At 36.4% G+C, this 16,250-nt stretch overlaps 1 protein-coding gene across 1 annotated transcript in view; it reads right to left on the minus strand.

Annotated features, from left to right (window-relative positions):
• Positions 1-16,250, minus strand: part of FHOD3 (formin homology 2 domain containing 3) — a 311,906-nt gene that overhangs the window by 145,178 nt on the left and 150,478 nt on the right. The window contains exons 6-7 of the mRNA XM_063300332.1: positions 7,930-8,024; positions 2,633-2,744 (exon numbers count right to left, since the gene is read on the minus strand). Coding sequence (XP_063156402.1) covers positions 2,633-2,744; positions 7,930-8,024 — 207 coding nt within the window. The remainder of the gene's footprint in view (positions 1-2,632; positions 2,745-7,929; positions 8,025-16,250) is intronic.

Raw genomic sequence — 16,250 nt, forward strand, 5'->3', positions numbered from 1 at the left:
TGTATATTCAAGTAGACTTCCAAATAAACTCTAACAAGAAAAGAGACCTGATTCCCTATTTCTGGTATATTTAGTTTGTATAAATATGGGTATTCCTGAACTTCTTTCAGATCTGTCCTTCCACCTATACCTCTCAAATCCCTCTCTTCCAGTTCCTTCTAATATTCTCACCACCTGAATGTGATATATCCTTTAAATTAGGGTGCCCCACTCTCTTCTCTCTGCTTCTCCACTCTAGGCACTTCTCATCTATGCCACATATCCATCAACACTCACCCAAGGAAAACAGAAAGACAATAATTTAACTCCACAGAATGTTGTGAACAATAACACCCAGCCCATCCACTGAACATATCAGGTATGAGTTGAAGGAAATGTTCCATCTCTTATGCCACTGTTCCCCTAAGTCCCTATATGAACCAATATAGGACGGAACTCAGCACCTTTCCCAGAAAAACCCTCAGCACATAGCTTTTTCTTACCTTAAATCCCCATGATATTGTTTTATATCAACAAAGAAATCGTGTCTGGGGAAAACCTCCCCTTCCCCCACTGAACAAAATATTCAAATGTTGTTCCTTGCTACTTTACTGAAAAAAACTAATTCAAATATTGACTAACATGGGTATCTGCAATTCACTGATGCAGATTAGGTGTAGCTTTATTTTTCCAATATTCTCAAACAAGTTGGTGATTTTAAATGATCCTTACAATATTCAATTATTTTGAGGAGTCCAATATATGCAGTACACATTTTTCTGTTAGGTATGATCTAGTTTCACAGTTTTAATATAATCTGATACTTAAAACAGCAATACATTCGAATTGCTATTTCAAAGATCACATAAATAATACCAGTTTCACCTGCTTTCTTCAACTTTGCATAAAGGTAAGTTATTAACTTGGAAGCCTCATTTAATTCTTTCAAGACCTTTAACAAATAGAAACTTTCAGAGGTAGCAATAGCTTCAGGGTCAAAGATTCTAAATTCAAAAAATGATTAAGCTGAATCAATTGTCAATTGCTCTGGAATAAATCAAACTTAGTTTTAACTTTTTTTGTGTGCCTTTGAGTCAGTGTTGACACCTGGCAACTGCCTGGATTAGTTCCTGCAGTTTTCTTGGCAGGGTTTCAGAAGAGGTTTTCCACTGCCTCCTTCCTAGGGCTGAGAGAGAGTGAATGGCCCAAGGTTACAAAGCTGGCTTTGTGCGTAACGCAGAACTAGAACTCACAATCTCCCAGTTTCTAGCCCAGTGCCTTATCCACTACACCAAACTGGCTCTGTTTAACTACTACAAAAGTTTTAATTTAATTAAAATTTAATTTAATTAGCAACTAAAGAAAAACATATTGTTTCCACACAGTACTGTCCATTCCCCAATCTATCACAAAGTAGTTTGAAGGCACCATGTAACTGTCCTCGTTTTTACAGACTTTGAAACATTGAGAACACATACAGAACACCAAGAGATAATCCTCAAACTGACCAATAAAAAAGTGAAAAAGCATTCAATTAATGTATCTTTTGAATTTCAAAAGATTTTTAAAGAATCCTGGCACCCATTCCATACAGAATGGAAATAAAATACCTATTTCCCCAGTGCACTATCCATGCCTTTACTATAAATTGTTTGCATTTGTTTGGTCATTTGGAAAAAAAACCCTAAGTCCCTCTTAGGGGAAATTCCTGGTTCTAAAGATGCCATTCCTCTATTGCATTTAGAAATCTCTTATAACCCCTGAAGGTGAAATGATAGTATATCAGCATATTTACAATTTTCTTGATAACTTTAACCATGATTGTATGTTACTATGTTGGCTGGAGTGGGAAAAATGCATTCTAGATAATCCCTACAGACCAACACCAGGAATATGATGCCAACATTATAGGAATGAAGGAGAGTAGCAGCTGCCTTGAGTCCAAGAGATAGGAAGTGGAGTAAGGCAAATGAAAAATCTACCTTTACTTCATACTCAAATGAACCTGTGCAGTCAGAAAACAGACTCAGTCCTGATGAAACTGTGAAATTAAACAAGTCTCTGTAGAGGTATGCCAAATTTCTAAAACAGTAAATTAATTCAAACATGATATCTAAACAGTTCTATGTAGAACCTGAAAAATAGTCTAACAATTGTTTTCTGATACTAATCTTTGACCCACCTGGCAATCCTTTCAGTCATCCAGGACACTGGTTCACTGTTGTTTATAACATGCCTAAGTAACCCCTTTTGCAGAAGTCTGATGACGTTACAATTGTCAAGAAGAGATTCAATCAATGCTGTATAGCATACATATACTGAAGACTATGGCTATGCTCTTTTGCCTCAACAAAATATTCACATATTTTTGCAACCCTCACAGTCTATCCTCCATTTTGAACACCCATTTCAACAACCCAAATGGCAATGGTCAACCATCTCTATAAACATTTGGGTTTGGGATTGAATGTGAATGTATAATTTATGAAAGAATTTTAAATGTTTGTTTCATTTTTGGGCTTCTGTTCCTGAGTATAACCCAAGGGAAGTATCAAATGACCCCCAGATTATTTTTTGTAGTACATGTTTCTTTTAGCAAATAGAATAATCCACAATTAGTTCCCTCCTTTCTAGAAGCATAATAGTGACTCACCCCTCTTTTCATCTACAATAGCCACTGCTTCAATAAGAAGTGATGAATTGGATTCAGTGTACTCCACAAAAACAAGGAGCAATTTCAGTGCTGTCTTTACAACGAGGCGAAACTGCAAGGGAAGAGAGAGCTGGTCATAAATCAGGTTGTAAAATTTGCAGGCATGGTTGTCTTCTTTTACTGGAATGCAAGCTGATTCTATGTGGAAATAAATCAGTGGGCAAAAGCAACATTGCTATCTCGTAAGTACTGATCGATTCAAAGTATGCCTTATCTTCAAAATTAAATGCCAAAGTAAAGCAACAAGTATATCCCTAACACATGCACAGATGGAACTGGTTAGTCTAGCCTAGTCCATAGCTCTTTTTAATCATGCTATCTGAGCACCTTTAATTACCGATACTATAATTGAGACCTGAGACTGTTAAAGCATGTGCTGTAAAGCTAACTCTCCTTCCACCCTCCCAAAACATATGAAACTTCCTTATCCTGAGTCAGAACCATTAATTTATGTAATCCATGGCAAGCAATTTGTTTGGGCTCAAGAATCAAACCGACTCTGGGCAATCATATCAGAGGTTCATCCAGAAATAAATGAGTCACATGGTGTTGTGATCCTGAAATACTCTCTCTATATAAAGAAACAGAGATCCCAGTACAAAAGATTTCCCAATTCTAGCACTAGCCTCCAGTGTCAGTCCAGTGCAGTGGAGCAAGGCCACGATGGCATAGGATAATGGAAGATACCACAACTTTCACTACTGAGCCACTTGCAGGACATGCTGTATTTTGCAATTTGTGTTTGAAAACCCATATCCTCTGGCAAACAGGATAGGAATAATGGTATTTTACCATACATGCTTGATAGTTGTCAATACAGAGGGAGTGAACACCAGACAGGATAACTTGTATTTGAGACTACCTAATTTTCTACCCTCCTTGTCCAAGGGTGCAGAGTGTCATTGCAAGCTAGAGCCTGACTGCAATGACTTGACTGTATTATATTAAGTGTTAAACTAATGAACAGTTGTTCAATCATTCCTCTTTCTAAAGGGGAATATAATCTTGCAGCTTCTCAAGTTCTCAAATAAAATTATATATTATATTAAGAGAATTAAAAGGGATACAGAAAGCATCTGAAATGCTCCGTTCATTACAATTTCCAACCAACCATAATAAAAATTGAGTAAAGTCACTTCTAAATAGTCTTTTTTCTTAATAGCAATTATTTGTTACATTGAATTTTCAGCATATTGCATACATTATAAAATCCTTTTTTCTCCCTAAAATGCTGAAGAAATCAAAACAGTGGCAGATTCCTTTTGTTTTCGCTGTTGAAATCAACAATGATGTTGATTTCAGGCTCAACAATGATCAACAGGATCAAATCAACAATGATGTTGATTTCAGGAAGAAAAAACGTACTATCTATGATAACTGGTTGGATAAAAGTACTAGCAAGAAGATTCTCAGAAACAGCTAGGTAGTTCCATTCACATCCCATGCAATCAAAAGAAAGGATGATTCACCTTGCTATAATTCATCTTCTCAAAAGACTATATATTGTTTTCTAGCCTGAGAAATCTAATATAGTTTCCCTGTCTAGTGATTTAAGGGTGCTATCAATTGACAATCTCAGCTTAATTGCTATTGCCTTTTATTTTGCTTTTGCTGCTTATTTGTCCTCAATCCTTCTGATGCTTCTTGGGAAAGTACAGTACTCCCTGCAGTATACATTCCCTTCACTGGGGCATGGCTCTATATTGTGTACACTGTCAGTTTAACCCAGCTCCTCCCTTTGCTGGAGACAGAAAACTTTGGTCATTTTAAATCAGGGCAGGATCTCCAGAAGATGTGAACTGAAGCTGGGAAAAACACAGCTACCACTGTTCCCCTCTAGCCTCAGATTAATGTTTGGAATTTCCAGGCCAAAGGGAAATTCAGGAAGATTGAAATTGAGAGAACATCTGTTTCTAGAGAATTCTATCTTGGTAGAAGAAGATGCATGTTCCAACCTAGAATTGCAATATAGTTGTTTTTCCCCCCTGCTTTTTTCTGTGTGGTGGTAAGTCTAATTGTCTTTTATTTCCTTGTTCAAGTTCAGAAACTGTGTGCAACCTCTGCACACAGATAGGGAATGGAGGAAGTGAAAATGACAGAGCAACACCTTCATTGCTCTGTGCCTACACACAGAATTGCCTGCAGCCATTAGGGATAGGAGGGTGTCTTTGCAATCACAACTGGCTGTTGAATAACCACTGTTCAATACCACCACCTATAAATATAAATATAAATAAAACAGAGGTTTCCAGAAATGTTAAACCAGCCTTGTGATTAAATGTCTTTTTGCCTGATCTCAAATCTCAGTTGCCAGTTGTACGCAGGGAACCACTCAGCACATGGCTGAGCTAGGAGATATGCAGACAATGGCAGATTGCCATTCAGTATCCTCAAAGGAAAGAATCTTATAGATTCTTCTACTTCTGGGATCTCAATCTCAAAATAGTTAAGAAGGCTGCAGGAAGACTAGTTCATTAGCCCAAAGGCTGCAACCTTTTCATACACTGATCTATGAAAATGAAGAAAATGAAGAGAATAATGATTTTCTATTAAACACAACTTTATCAAGTACGTCTTTTAATTTATCTATTAGTTAAATAAAAAAAAACTTTACCGTAAAAGAGAGCTACTTTTTTACATTTCACTTTGGCCTGCTAGGCCGCAATGAAGGGATTGCTATTGACACTGGACCTGGTGGACCTTTCTTATGTGAAGAACAGCTAGGAACAGCAAAGCAGAAGAGACTCTGATAAGCCTGTTGCAATGTGGAACTGCTGAAACTCCAGGTGGGCACACTTTACACCCTGTTCCTTTCTGAGCTGAGTCCCAGGCATTGTCTGCACTGAGTTTGTAAATGCTGCCAGTACCACCATTTTGAGGTGCCCTGAAAGTGTGAGGGAACAAGGCCATGACTGACAGGGCAAGGTTCAGGACTAGGGCTGCTCCCTCCCAACCACAGTCCCTCCTTGTAGAAACACAGATCTGTGTCCGAGCATGGCAGGCTAAGGGGTAGCTGCATTCAAGGTATAAAAAATAAAATGAAACAAAGAGTGCAATAATTAATTAAAAATAAATGTAGCAATCTAAACCCAGAAGCTCTGTGCTAGGGGTGGGGAAGCAGACCCCATTTTGTGCCCTCTCAAGGATACCTAATCACACTGCTAAAACTGAACAGCAACATTTGCTGAATTTTCTGGTTTTCATTGGCACAATTTTTGCTGGCTTTGGTTTGAAACCTTGAAAATATTAACTTAAGAGCTTTAAGGTGGAAGCTATTGCCTGGCAAACTTCATCTGGTGTAGCAACAGGGGACCTACAGATTGAAAAGCCCTGACAACTATGGCTCATTGTCATTGTTTGAGTATTGCAATATGCTGTATTTATTTTATTTATTTATCAAATTTATCACCACCCATCTCCCCAACAAGGAGGGACTCTGGGCGGTTCACAATAAAAACATAGGGTTGCCGCTCAAGATGACTTATAAACTTCAATTAGTCCAAAGTGTAGTGGCTTGTCTGCTAACCTGTGGTAGCATATTGAATCATGTAACATCAAAGCTGAGTTACTACTTAAGCAAAGTGCTGATTATCACCTTTAGAACCCTATGTGGCTTAGCTCTTGGAACCCATAGGATCACCTCTCCAAAAAGGATGTGTCCCACCTCATATGTTCTTGCATGAAGAGTTTATTGAGGATCCACACCTCACATGAAGTAAAGGGAGTAAAGGCCCAGCAATGTGCCTTCTTTGTGGCTGTCTCCTGCATTGAGGATCATCTTGCCTCTCAAGGTATAGAACCACCTAGCATTTTAGATACTTCTAAAAACATGGCTGTTCTATCAAGCTTTTCAGGCCTAATAGGTGTGGGTTGTCTATTAGGCATTAAATTACCAATGGCTTCTGATTTTATGCAATGATTTTTCCCATTTTTAGTGAACTGCCTCAAGCCTTGGAATAAAATTGGACAACCCACCCACAAAAACAAATTACCAAAATCCCAAAAGCAGAGTAAATATATCCATGTAGATTACAGGAAATAGGAACAGGAGACCATTTACTTCCTTGCCGTCCATTCTATACAGAGCTTCCAAATGATTTAATATACCCGTATCGAGGTAAGTAAAAAGCAGAATATGTGAATTTATTACTGGTGGCCAGTTTCTATATGTATCAAAAAAGTTTTTAAAAATGCTCAGTTGTCATTAACATACAAGAAGAATTGTTGAAAAACTGAAAAATCCTACACTGTATTATTTATTTTTTGTATTTATTATTTTAAATTACTTTTTTGCCTTTTTTCTCTATAAATGTGATTTTGTTTTTAAAGTTGATCTTTATAAAGAAAAAGGGATTGATTGCCAATTCATTAACAGAAATAGAGTATTTTCTATAATGGTATATGCCATATGTTCCAACAATTCTCTCTTAGATAGATAGATAGATAGATAGATAGATAGATAGATAGATAGATAGATTTAAAATGATGTATTTTCATAAGGACAGTATTTGGACTGATACATAATTTTTAAAAGTATAGAATATGTAAAGAAAGAAGCAAGTTGAAGTGTAGGAAATATAAATTAGGCTAAGGAGGGGAATGAGAAAATGCTACCTTTGTGGAAAATCCAAATATAGTCCATGTTGTTGCTTTCTCCATGCCTTGTTCATGGAAAGAAATCTAATTTTGTTTCCTCTCCTTACATCATCCCCTTAAATATAAAATAATTCCCAGATAGCTTGAAAGATAAAATCTAAACAATAGTAGTCATAAACAAAGAATAAATAAAAGAGGATAGAACTAACCTTCATTAAAAATTAACTTAACACACAATTATTTTTAAAGTAGCAGAAATAAAAATGGAATTTAAACAAATATAAAGTGGTATGTTATGTATGAGTACTAAGTATCTCTGCAGATGGCATTCCACAAACAACCAAGCAGGCCACTTCCTTAGTTATCATTTATTGGAAAAAGGTCTTTGAACTTACATAAGTGTATGAAAGTAAGTTTAAGTATCAAGTCCCAAATCATGTTAGCAACATAAAGATATGTAGTGTGTCATAGGTGGTTTCCAGTAGCTAAGAAATTGGGAAATTCCTAAAGCAGCATACCCACTGCATGTTTCTTCTAGCTGGGAAACATTGGTCTAGTTGAAATCCTTAAAAGTTATTGACATGGCCCAGAATTATTTTAAAAAGAAAATCTGTGGTAAAATCTCCAAGAACTTTTCTTACCTTAGACCCAATGAGTATATACAGCCACTGGATGGTTTCATTGTGATTTATTACTCCATTCATTCCATCTACATACAGCATAATTTGTCCCAGTGCTAAGGAAATAAAGATTTTTTTAAAATGCTAGATTTAATACACATTAACAGATTCTTGCTGTTACAAGCAAGAATCATACAACCACCAAATCTAAAATTAAAAGGGGTCACTAAGTTGATCAAGAACTAAACCTTGATCAGGCTAAAATGGAAGTTTTTCCCATTCTAAATCCAGTTTCTCCTGATTTAAATGTATTGGTTTGGTCACTTCTAATAAAAAAATGTTAAATCATCATAAATATTTTAACATCCCAACCATATTTCTTCTTAATAGTTCTTTTCTTTAGCTAAACATAAGTAAACTTTTCGATCTTTCCTTATATGATTTGATGTACAGGCCATACATTCTAGTTTGCCCATATTTGTAGACTGCAGTGCCCAGAATTAGATATAGTGCTCCAGGGGAGATCTGAAAAAATCATGATAGTACAGAAACATTATGTCCCATGAATTAGACATCATACAGCATAGCAGATGATGCTTACATTAGTCCTTTGGTCGGTGCACATTAAATGTTGGTTCACAGCACTTCTAAATCATGTTCAACTTCTGTCTACAAAATACTCCTTTTTGCATACCATCCATCTTGAATTTGTACAGCTATTTCTTCCTACCTAAATGCAGAACCGTACATTCATCTCTGTTGAAACTTATTTTGTTAGTTTCAGACCAGTTATCCATGTCAGTCAGTAACAAAGAGAACTTTAACTGCATAAAACTAGTCACTGGATAGTTGAGAAATTCTGCTGAGTCAAAATGAGTCAGTGTAGTGTAATGATTATGGTGTTGGTTTGGTAGTGGGGAGAACTAGGGCTTACTCTCAGCCACAGAAGCTGACTGAGTAACTTTGGGCCAGTCACTCTCTCTCAGCCTAACCTATCTGACCAAGTTACTGTTGTAAATAAATGGCAGTTCAAACAATCTGCTAAGTAAAAACAAAAAACAAAAACAAAAACAAAACATTATGGCTTAGTGTGATTTTTATTTATTAATTAAACAAATTTATATACAGGTGGTCCTCATTTAACAACCACTCATTCAGCGTGTTTGAACTTGCAACAGCACTGAACGAGTATTACTTATGACTGTTCCTCGGAGTTCCAGCCATTGTAGTGCTCCTATGGTCATGTGATCGTGATCCGTGCACTTTAAAACTGGCTTGGATTTCCAATTGTCATAGCATTACAGCGATTTGTGACCTTCCCTGCCAGCTTCCCACAAGTGAAGTTAATGGGGAAGCCAGCACAAAGTCAGAAGTTGTGATCATGTCACGTTCTTGCCTAATGACCCACGAGGTCCTCACTTAAGGTGATAATTACTCCATGTACCACGTTCAGTTGTTGGAGCTTGTAATCCATAGCCTTCAAAGCCCCTCAAGTAGAACAGGACATTTTTTTTTCTTTTGTTCATTATTTTGTGTTTCAAATGATTTCAAGGCTGAAATGGTTGCCTTAAACTCTGTAGTGGCTTAAGCTACTGTACCTACTTCATCCCTTAACCCCCTCAGATCACTTTTCCCCATTTGTATGTGGTTTTACCTATAGTTTTCTTTATCTCTTTTCTGCTATCTAGTGGTTATACGGACTTTTGAGGCCCAAGAGGCTGGTACTAAATCCCAGTTTCCCAGAGCTGAAACAGCTGAAACTGTTTTGGGTTTCATTTACACAGAAACTTGTAAAAAGCATATTATTTGGCGTTTTGTTTCTGTGAAACTCTGGCCAGTCTGAAAAGAATCAGCAGGACTTGCCGACTGCAACTGTGTTGTGAACCCTAGCTGTCATGGCCATGGAATTAGAAGAATCTACAGTAGGTATCAACAGCCATATTGTCTTCATCTACCAGGAGAAAAATAATGACAAACAAAAGAATAACCTGGATATTTATAAAAAGATTCTCTTAAGCAACAGGATTCAGGAGAAGTCAATAGGAAAATTCTGGCAAGAAATTTAATGACAAAATTTGAAATGGAGCCTGCAGAAACCCCTCTGATTAGAGGATTTCTCCTGAAGTTAGCCCCAAGCAAGTTTGAGATCACTTAGATCACTTCCATGTGTGATATGAAATATATATAATATCTTTATTCTTTGTTTTATTCTCTATATGCATCCTTCTATTACTAGCTGACCAGAAAAGGGGAGGAAAGGGAAAAACATGTGAGCTGAAGAATATGCACTAAACATCCATTGGTACCATTTATGAATAATTTTTATTAAAAGAAGATTTTACAAAGCTTTAAAAAACTACCGAAACATAGAATAGAAAAAGAGATTATAAAAGGGTAAAAGAAAAATGTGAATAATAAAAAAGCAAGAAAAAGATATCTAAAGAAGCAACAAACACAGCAATCACCATCTCCACCCTCCCACTGCATATCATAGTTCCCCTCTTCCCATAAACAAACCTTTTTAGTCAATAAATCCCAAAATCAGCAGTTCATTTTTATCCATTTTCAGCAAAAAGTCTATAAAGGTTTTCATCAATTGGCACCATTTAGAGCCAATAAATGGTAACAAACTAAAGGAAAATGTCTATCTATCATAGCTGTATGATCAACACTAATAAACAAGGCTTTACTTCCTTGAGAAAGGAGCTTACACATCAAAAGAAGAGTGAAAACTTGTTGTGAGAATCAGCAGAGATGCCATGAACAGAACATGGTATTGAAATGCTGAGATTCTCCCACAAACTCCCTTTCATTTACCTGGACCTATGGAGAAGGATACTCTCTCTTTATTTCTTTTTTTTTTGGAATGTATATTGTGGGCATGTGAGTGGATATGTGTGGGTGCTTGTAGAATATACTGTACTTATTTACTTGTTTATCAAATTTGTACGCTGCTGCAATCACAATACTCTTGGCAACTATCAAGGTATAAAAACACAATAAATGTAAAAGGTGAGAGAAATAAAACTCAAACAAAATATATGGTATTAGGTCCCAAAAGCCCTCTGGAAAAGCTCCATCTTTAGCTTTTAGAATGAAGACAATGTCAGAGACAAATGGATCTCCAATGGGAGGTCATTCTAGAGGGCTGGACCCACAACTGAAAAACAGCACTTCCAGGTTTCAGCCTCCCCCACCTCCTGAAAATGGGGGACAATAAGCCACTTCTCCTGGCATGAAAGGAGTGGTCAGGCTGACTCTAGTGCAGAGATGCAGTCCTGCAGATAAACAGTTAAAAGAAATATGTTGAGAAAGCTAATCTAAAATGTCTTGGAAAAAAAGATGTAAAATACTCTTTATAGTGTTGCTGCTGTTGTGGTAGAATAAGCAAGAAGAGCTACACCCTATGATCACATGCACTAGATGTCTTGTGTTAAAAAAAGTTTCAGCTTTAGACTATTTGGGAAGAGTGTTCCCTACCAGTAGAGAAAATTTGTATGTACGATACAAGATCTCATGTGGAAAAAAAAAGACACACCCTCCCCAAGAACCACAACTCAGAAAAATACAGGTGGAGCCCATGCCTGTTATGACCACTGCTTAAACATTTCTTTACTGGCAGACAGTTACTGAAATTCCTGTGATCTCTTATGACCTTTCAGAATGAATTAACACATTGCAATTGGATACTATTCTTTTTAGTAGGTCCTCCTTTGCTCTAGATAAAGTACTTTTCTAAAGCAAAGTGACTGGAAAACTCAATATTTATGATTATATTTCTCTTGTATTTTATGGAGAAATGAAGACAACTTAAGAGCTATTTATCAAATTTGTATGCTACTGTAATCACAATACTCTTGGCAACTAAGAAGGTATAAAAACACAATAAATATAAAAGGTGGGAGAAATAAAACCCTCTAGGTTGCTAAAGCTGATATATATCTCATCAGGATATGAAATTTATGTAGAGAGTTTTAAAGGTCACCAGATCTGCTCTTTAATCAAGAGAAGGGTTATCTCAGTGGATTTACAAGACAAATCATTACAGCCTACATCTACTGGGCTTGAGTGGAGACAGTGGCTCAGCCAAGCAATAAGCAAGAGCAGCAGTAGAGTATAACAGGGCCCCAGCCATAATTCCGAATTGATGGCTAACATAACTTCTGATTATGCTTACAAGTTCCTCCTTTAGATTATTCTTCTAATTTTAGCCCTTGATTTTTCTGAGGCATGACAAACATAAACCAGATGTCATTTTACTGCATATCCAAAGCCTAGAATACTTTCAGGAATCTGATTTCCCAGAACAAGCAAGCACAAATGTTTGTTTTAAAATTGGTGTCCAGGTGACATCATATGTCTTTGTTTTATAAATAGTTATCTGTTGGATAACTTAGAGAGAATTTGTAAGTAAGTTATTCTTTTAAAATTGTCTGAAATAAGAATATACATGCTATTTGCTACAGATCTTTTTTGGAAGTAAGGAATGCTTTATGAGAAGTGAGAGGCTAAATTCATTATCAGTTGAAAAAGCTACCTTGAATCATAATATAAAGTATTTAATCACTAAACATATGCCAAATACAATCTTTATATGTAATCCATGAGCCCAGAAATTGCTTGAACGTTTTTCTCAGGACAGTTGAAGAAAATAATGTACTGCTTGATTTAGAATGGAGGCTGAGGTTAAAAAGCACAGGTTCAAGCTCCTATCACCCTGTGAAAGATGATTCACCAATCCTTAAGAGATACAAATGTCTGTGGTACACTTCTAAAAATCCGGTCTCTGGATCTCAGTGATTTCTGATAGCATAATATCATGAAACAAACTCCTGGCTTTTGAAGTTTCAATACTTGAATAACTATTTGTCGGTAAAAAATGTTACTGGAACTTTTGGAAGAAGGGCCATGAGTCTTCTAATAAATATATTCTATAAATTCTCCAGTCATAGACATTTGGGCTTCACTTTTCTTAGCCAGTACAGGAGACTAATGACTGTCTATCATCGTAGAAAAAGAAATCTGAGTATTAGTTGTATTAAAGGCTACAAAAATAATTGCTTGCTTGTGGGAACTAGGCATGTGATAAATGGTCGAGGCTGAAACACTGCAAGTTTGGCAGTGATTCCTTCTATGGTTGGGCTTAGATTTGCTCCTGGATTTAGCCTTCTTCCTTATTTCTTCACAATATTTGTATACCATTTCTCATTTTAAAAAAAACCCCAAAGCAGTTTACAACCTTGTGTTAGTTGTGAAGAGAGGGGGTATGGAAGCATTGAAAAAAGACTTTCCTCCTTTCAAGATTAAAGCTGTTTGGTACCAGCCCTTTTACCCAGTTCAGAAACTGGAGCCCAAAACCTGAGCTGTGAGAGCCCTTACATATCCCAAATAGGATCTGGAGACATAACTAAGATGTCACCTGCACCATTCTTTGTGTCACTGGAGGCATACTTCTCTGGCAGATCCAGTCCAGAAGGCAGGTGGGTTCCTTCCTGTAAAATTTCAGGGTTTTAACAATGACTTGATGGCACATAACAATCACCAATCGTTTCTTGATTAAGAATTTAGAATCAAACTATGTCCTATTTATTTCTGAGGAAGTACTGCTGTGAGGTATCAAATGGCATGACTTGATGGCACATAACAATCACCAATTGTTTCTTGATTAAGAATTTAGAATCAAACTATGTCCTATTTATTTCTGAGGAAGTACTGCTGTGAGGTATCAAATGTACTTCATGGGTTCCAAATATAAACACACATTTATCCCATTCAAGCATAATACTGACTACACAAAGGAGGCTTAGATGGTTGGTCACATATAGTAAGTAAGGTAAACATTAATACCTAGGATACTGCCAGAGGGCCAAATTGTTCCTCGTTTTCTCTCCTGAGAGGCAGATGATGTTAATAGTGGAGACAAGAACCCTTCTTTTCTCCAGATCCTCACACATTTCATATCATGCAGTCCTAAAGGGCCAGCTGGTAAAGGTGTCAAGTGCAGTACAGGAATTTAAGAAGGAAGGCTTTCGCTTGAAGGGGAACAAAACAGGGAGGTCTGGTGTGCCAGAAGTTCAACATCCCTAGATTAGTACATTAGCAGCCAAGAGCCAGGCTGCTCCAGAGAGAAATACAGTAGCTATTCTGGTGGCTTGGGTAAAATCAACTGCTATTTCAGGAGTGTCCAGTGTTTGAGGGGCTGAGAGCTAGAATTCAGTTTCCCAACTTTTTGATGGATTTTGCCTTTGGAGACTTTAAAAGTGGGGATGGGAGCAAGGGCTAAATTGTTCCCATTCACACACTTAAAACAAATCTCCCAAAGGACTGAATTTTAAAGAATGGGAGTGTGTTCCTTTTGCTGTTGATTTCCAGAGAAACGTTTCAGGGAGCAACAAAAGGGTGGGAGATCCATATGTAGCCTGTTAGTTTTGAGTTTAACACAACTGTGCTATTTGAATCAAACTCTTTCAGAAGTGCCTTTCATTAACAGCCATTTCATATGACAATATTAAAGAGGCAATCAATACTGTCAACCAGAAGTGACTGGCAATTATCTCTTCCTTTCTCTGCATGGTTTCTTCTGGGGGCACCCTTATAAATTATTATATTAATGGAAAGTTTGATATTGTAATTTATTAGTTTTGCTTGTTTGTTTTCTGTCCTCCTCATAAAGATACCTTTTTTTCCTCTTAAGCTGTATTTTTGTACAGCATCTAGATAAATTTAGGCACTAACTGAATTCAGTGAATAAAAAAATAGAACAAAATAACAGGATGGGGCAATATAAGCAGGACCACTCATTGCTGCTGTTCTTAATTTAAATTAACTTCAATTGCTGGGCACTGAAAAATGTAGAAATGTGAGAAGGTTTATGGTTGATTTGCAAGAAGTATGGATCTGAAAATTAAGTAGTTGGGTTTGATATGGAATATGGAGAAGATGATTTTAAGTTTTATACATGTATTGAAAAAGTAGAGCAAGTAGATAAATCGTGTATGTGTTCTTTATAATTTTATTAAAGATGGAAACATGGGCATAGAAGTTTTAAGATGTACAAATGCTGGTAGAAAGGTAGTAGGTTGTATGTGTTTTGTTGCAAGAAATCCACATTTGTGAAAATAAATGAAAATGATTGTGTACGAGAGCTTGCTTTTGCCAGTTTGTATTATATGTACGTTAAAAAAAGAAGTTATACTGTATATCAGAATGAAAAAAAAGTTAACTTGAAGGCAGTGAGAATGGGATACTGAAGTGTATGTGCTAAAACTAGGAGAGACATGGTTGGGGATGAATGGATGCTGAATTATATAGATGGAATATAAAAGTAAATGATTAATATGGAAGAAGTATGTAAAGCCTGTTTGGTCATACAGAGAAAATGAATAAGGTTTTAATTGCGAAGGAAGAGCCTAATGGGCTAAAAGGAAGGGGATGACTAAGACCGCAAGGGCTGGATGGAGTTGATGAGATCCTCAAAAAGTGAGAGGCAAGACGTTTAAAGAATACATTAGGCAGTGTAAGGACTGTTGGAATTATCAGGGTTAACTCAGCATTGTCTCTTAAGCATAAGGGGGTCTTTCTAGTAAACGCATCTTTATTGTGCTTGTAGGATGTCACATGGGTCACCTGATTTCCACTTCCTCCTTCTTGGGTTTGGGTATTAAAGATCTCCATTACCCCTTGGGCACACCTGCAAGCAGGAGGTGCTGCAGAATGCAGCTCTTGTCCTCTCATCTTGCTTGCATGCAGACTTTCTATTTCCATAGAAAGTGTCTACAAAGAATCAGTGATGATTAAGTGCTATGAAGCTACTTGTATCCAGATCTACTGAATAAATGTAAGCTACCTTTTTTTCTCTTCATCTAATTACTGTGTGAAGACTGAATTATTTTCTGAACGTAATTAAGCTTAATGTGCAAGTTTTGGTTCATGCTTCTACTTTGCAAGATTGTTGTTAGATGCTTGGAGTTCTGTTATTAACCTTTAAAAACTCCATCAAGGACATGATGGAAGCAAAAGATGGTTTGCAAGGACAGAAAAGTATAGTGATATATAATGAATGAAGTTGCTGTAAACTAGATTTGTTGTATTTCTTTTTTTTAAAATATAATTTTTATTAAGAATTTTGATTACAATAGTAAAAACTAATACAAACTAGAGAAAGAGAAGATAATAGAAAAAATAATAAAAAGTGCAGGAAAAGAGGAAGAAAGAAAGAAGAAAAAAAGAAGAAAGAATATAATAAAGAAAAAGAAAAGAAATATATAAAGAAGTGACTTCCAACCTTCATCACAAGTATAAACAAATTTAATAATTCTTCAACTACTACAAACAGGTATCTC

This window comes from Candoia aspera, chromosome 4 (genome assembly GCF_035149785.1).
Source record: "Candoia aspera isolate rCanAsp1 chromosome 4, rCanAsp1.hap2, whole genome shotgun sequence".
Lineage (NCBI taxonomy): Eukaryota > Metazoa > Chordata > Lepidosauria > Squamata > Boidae > Candoia > Candoia aspera.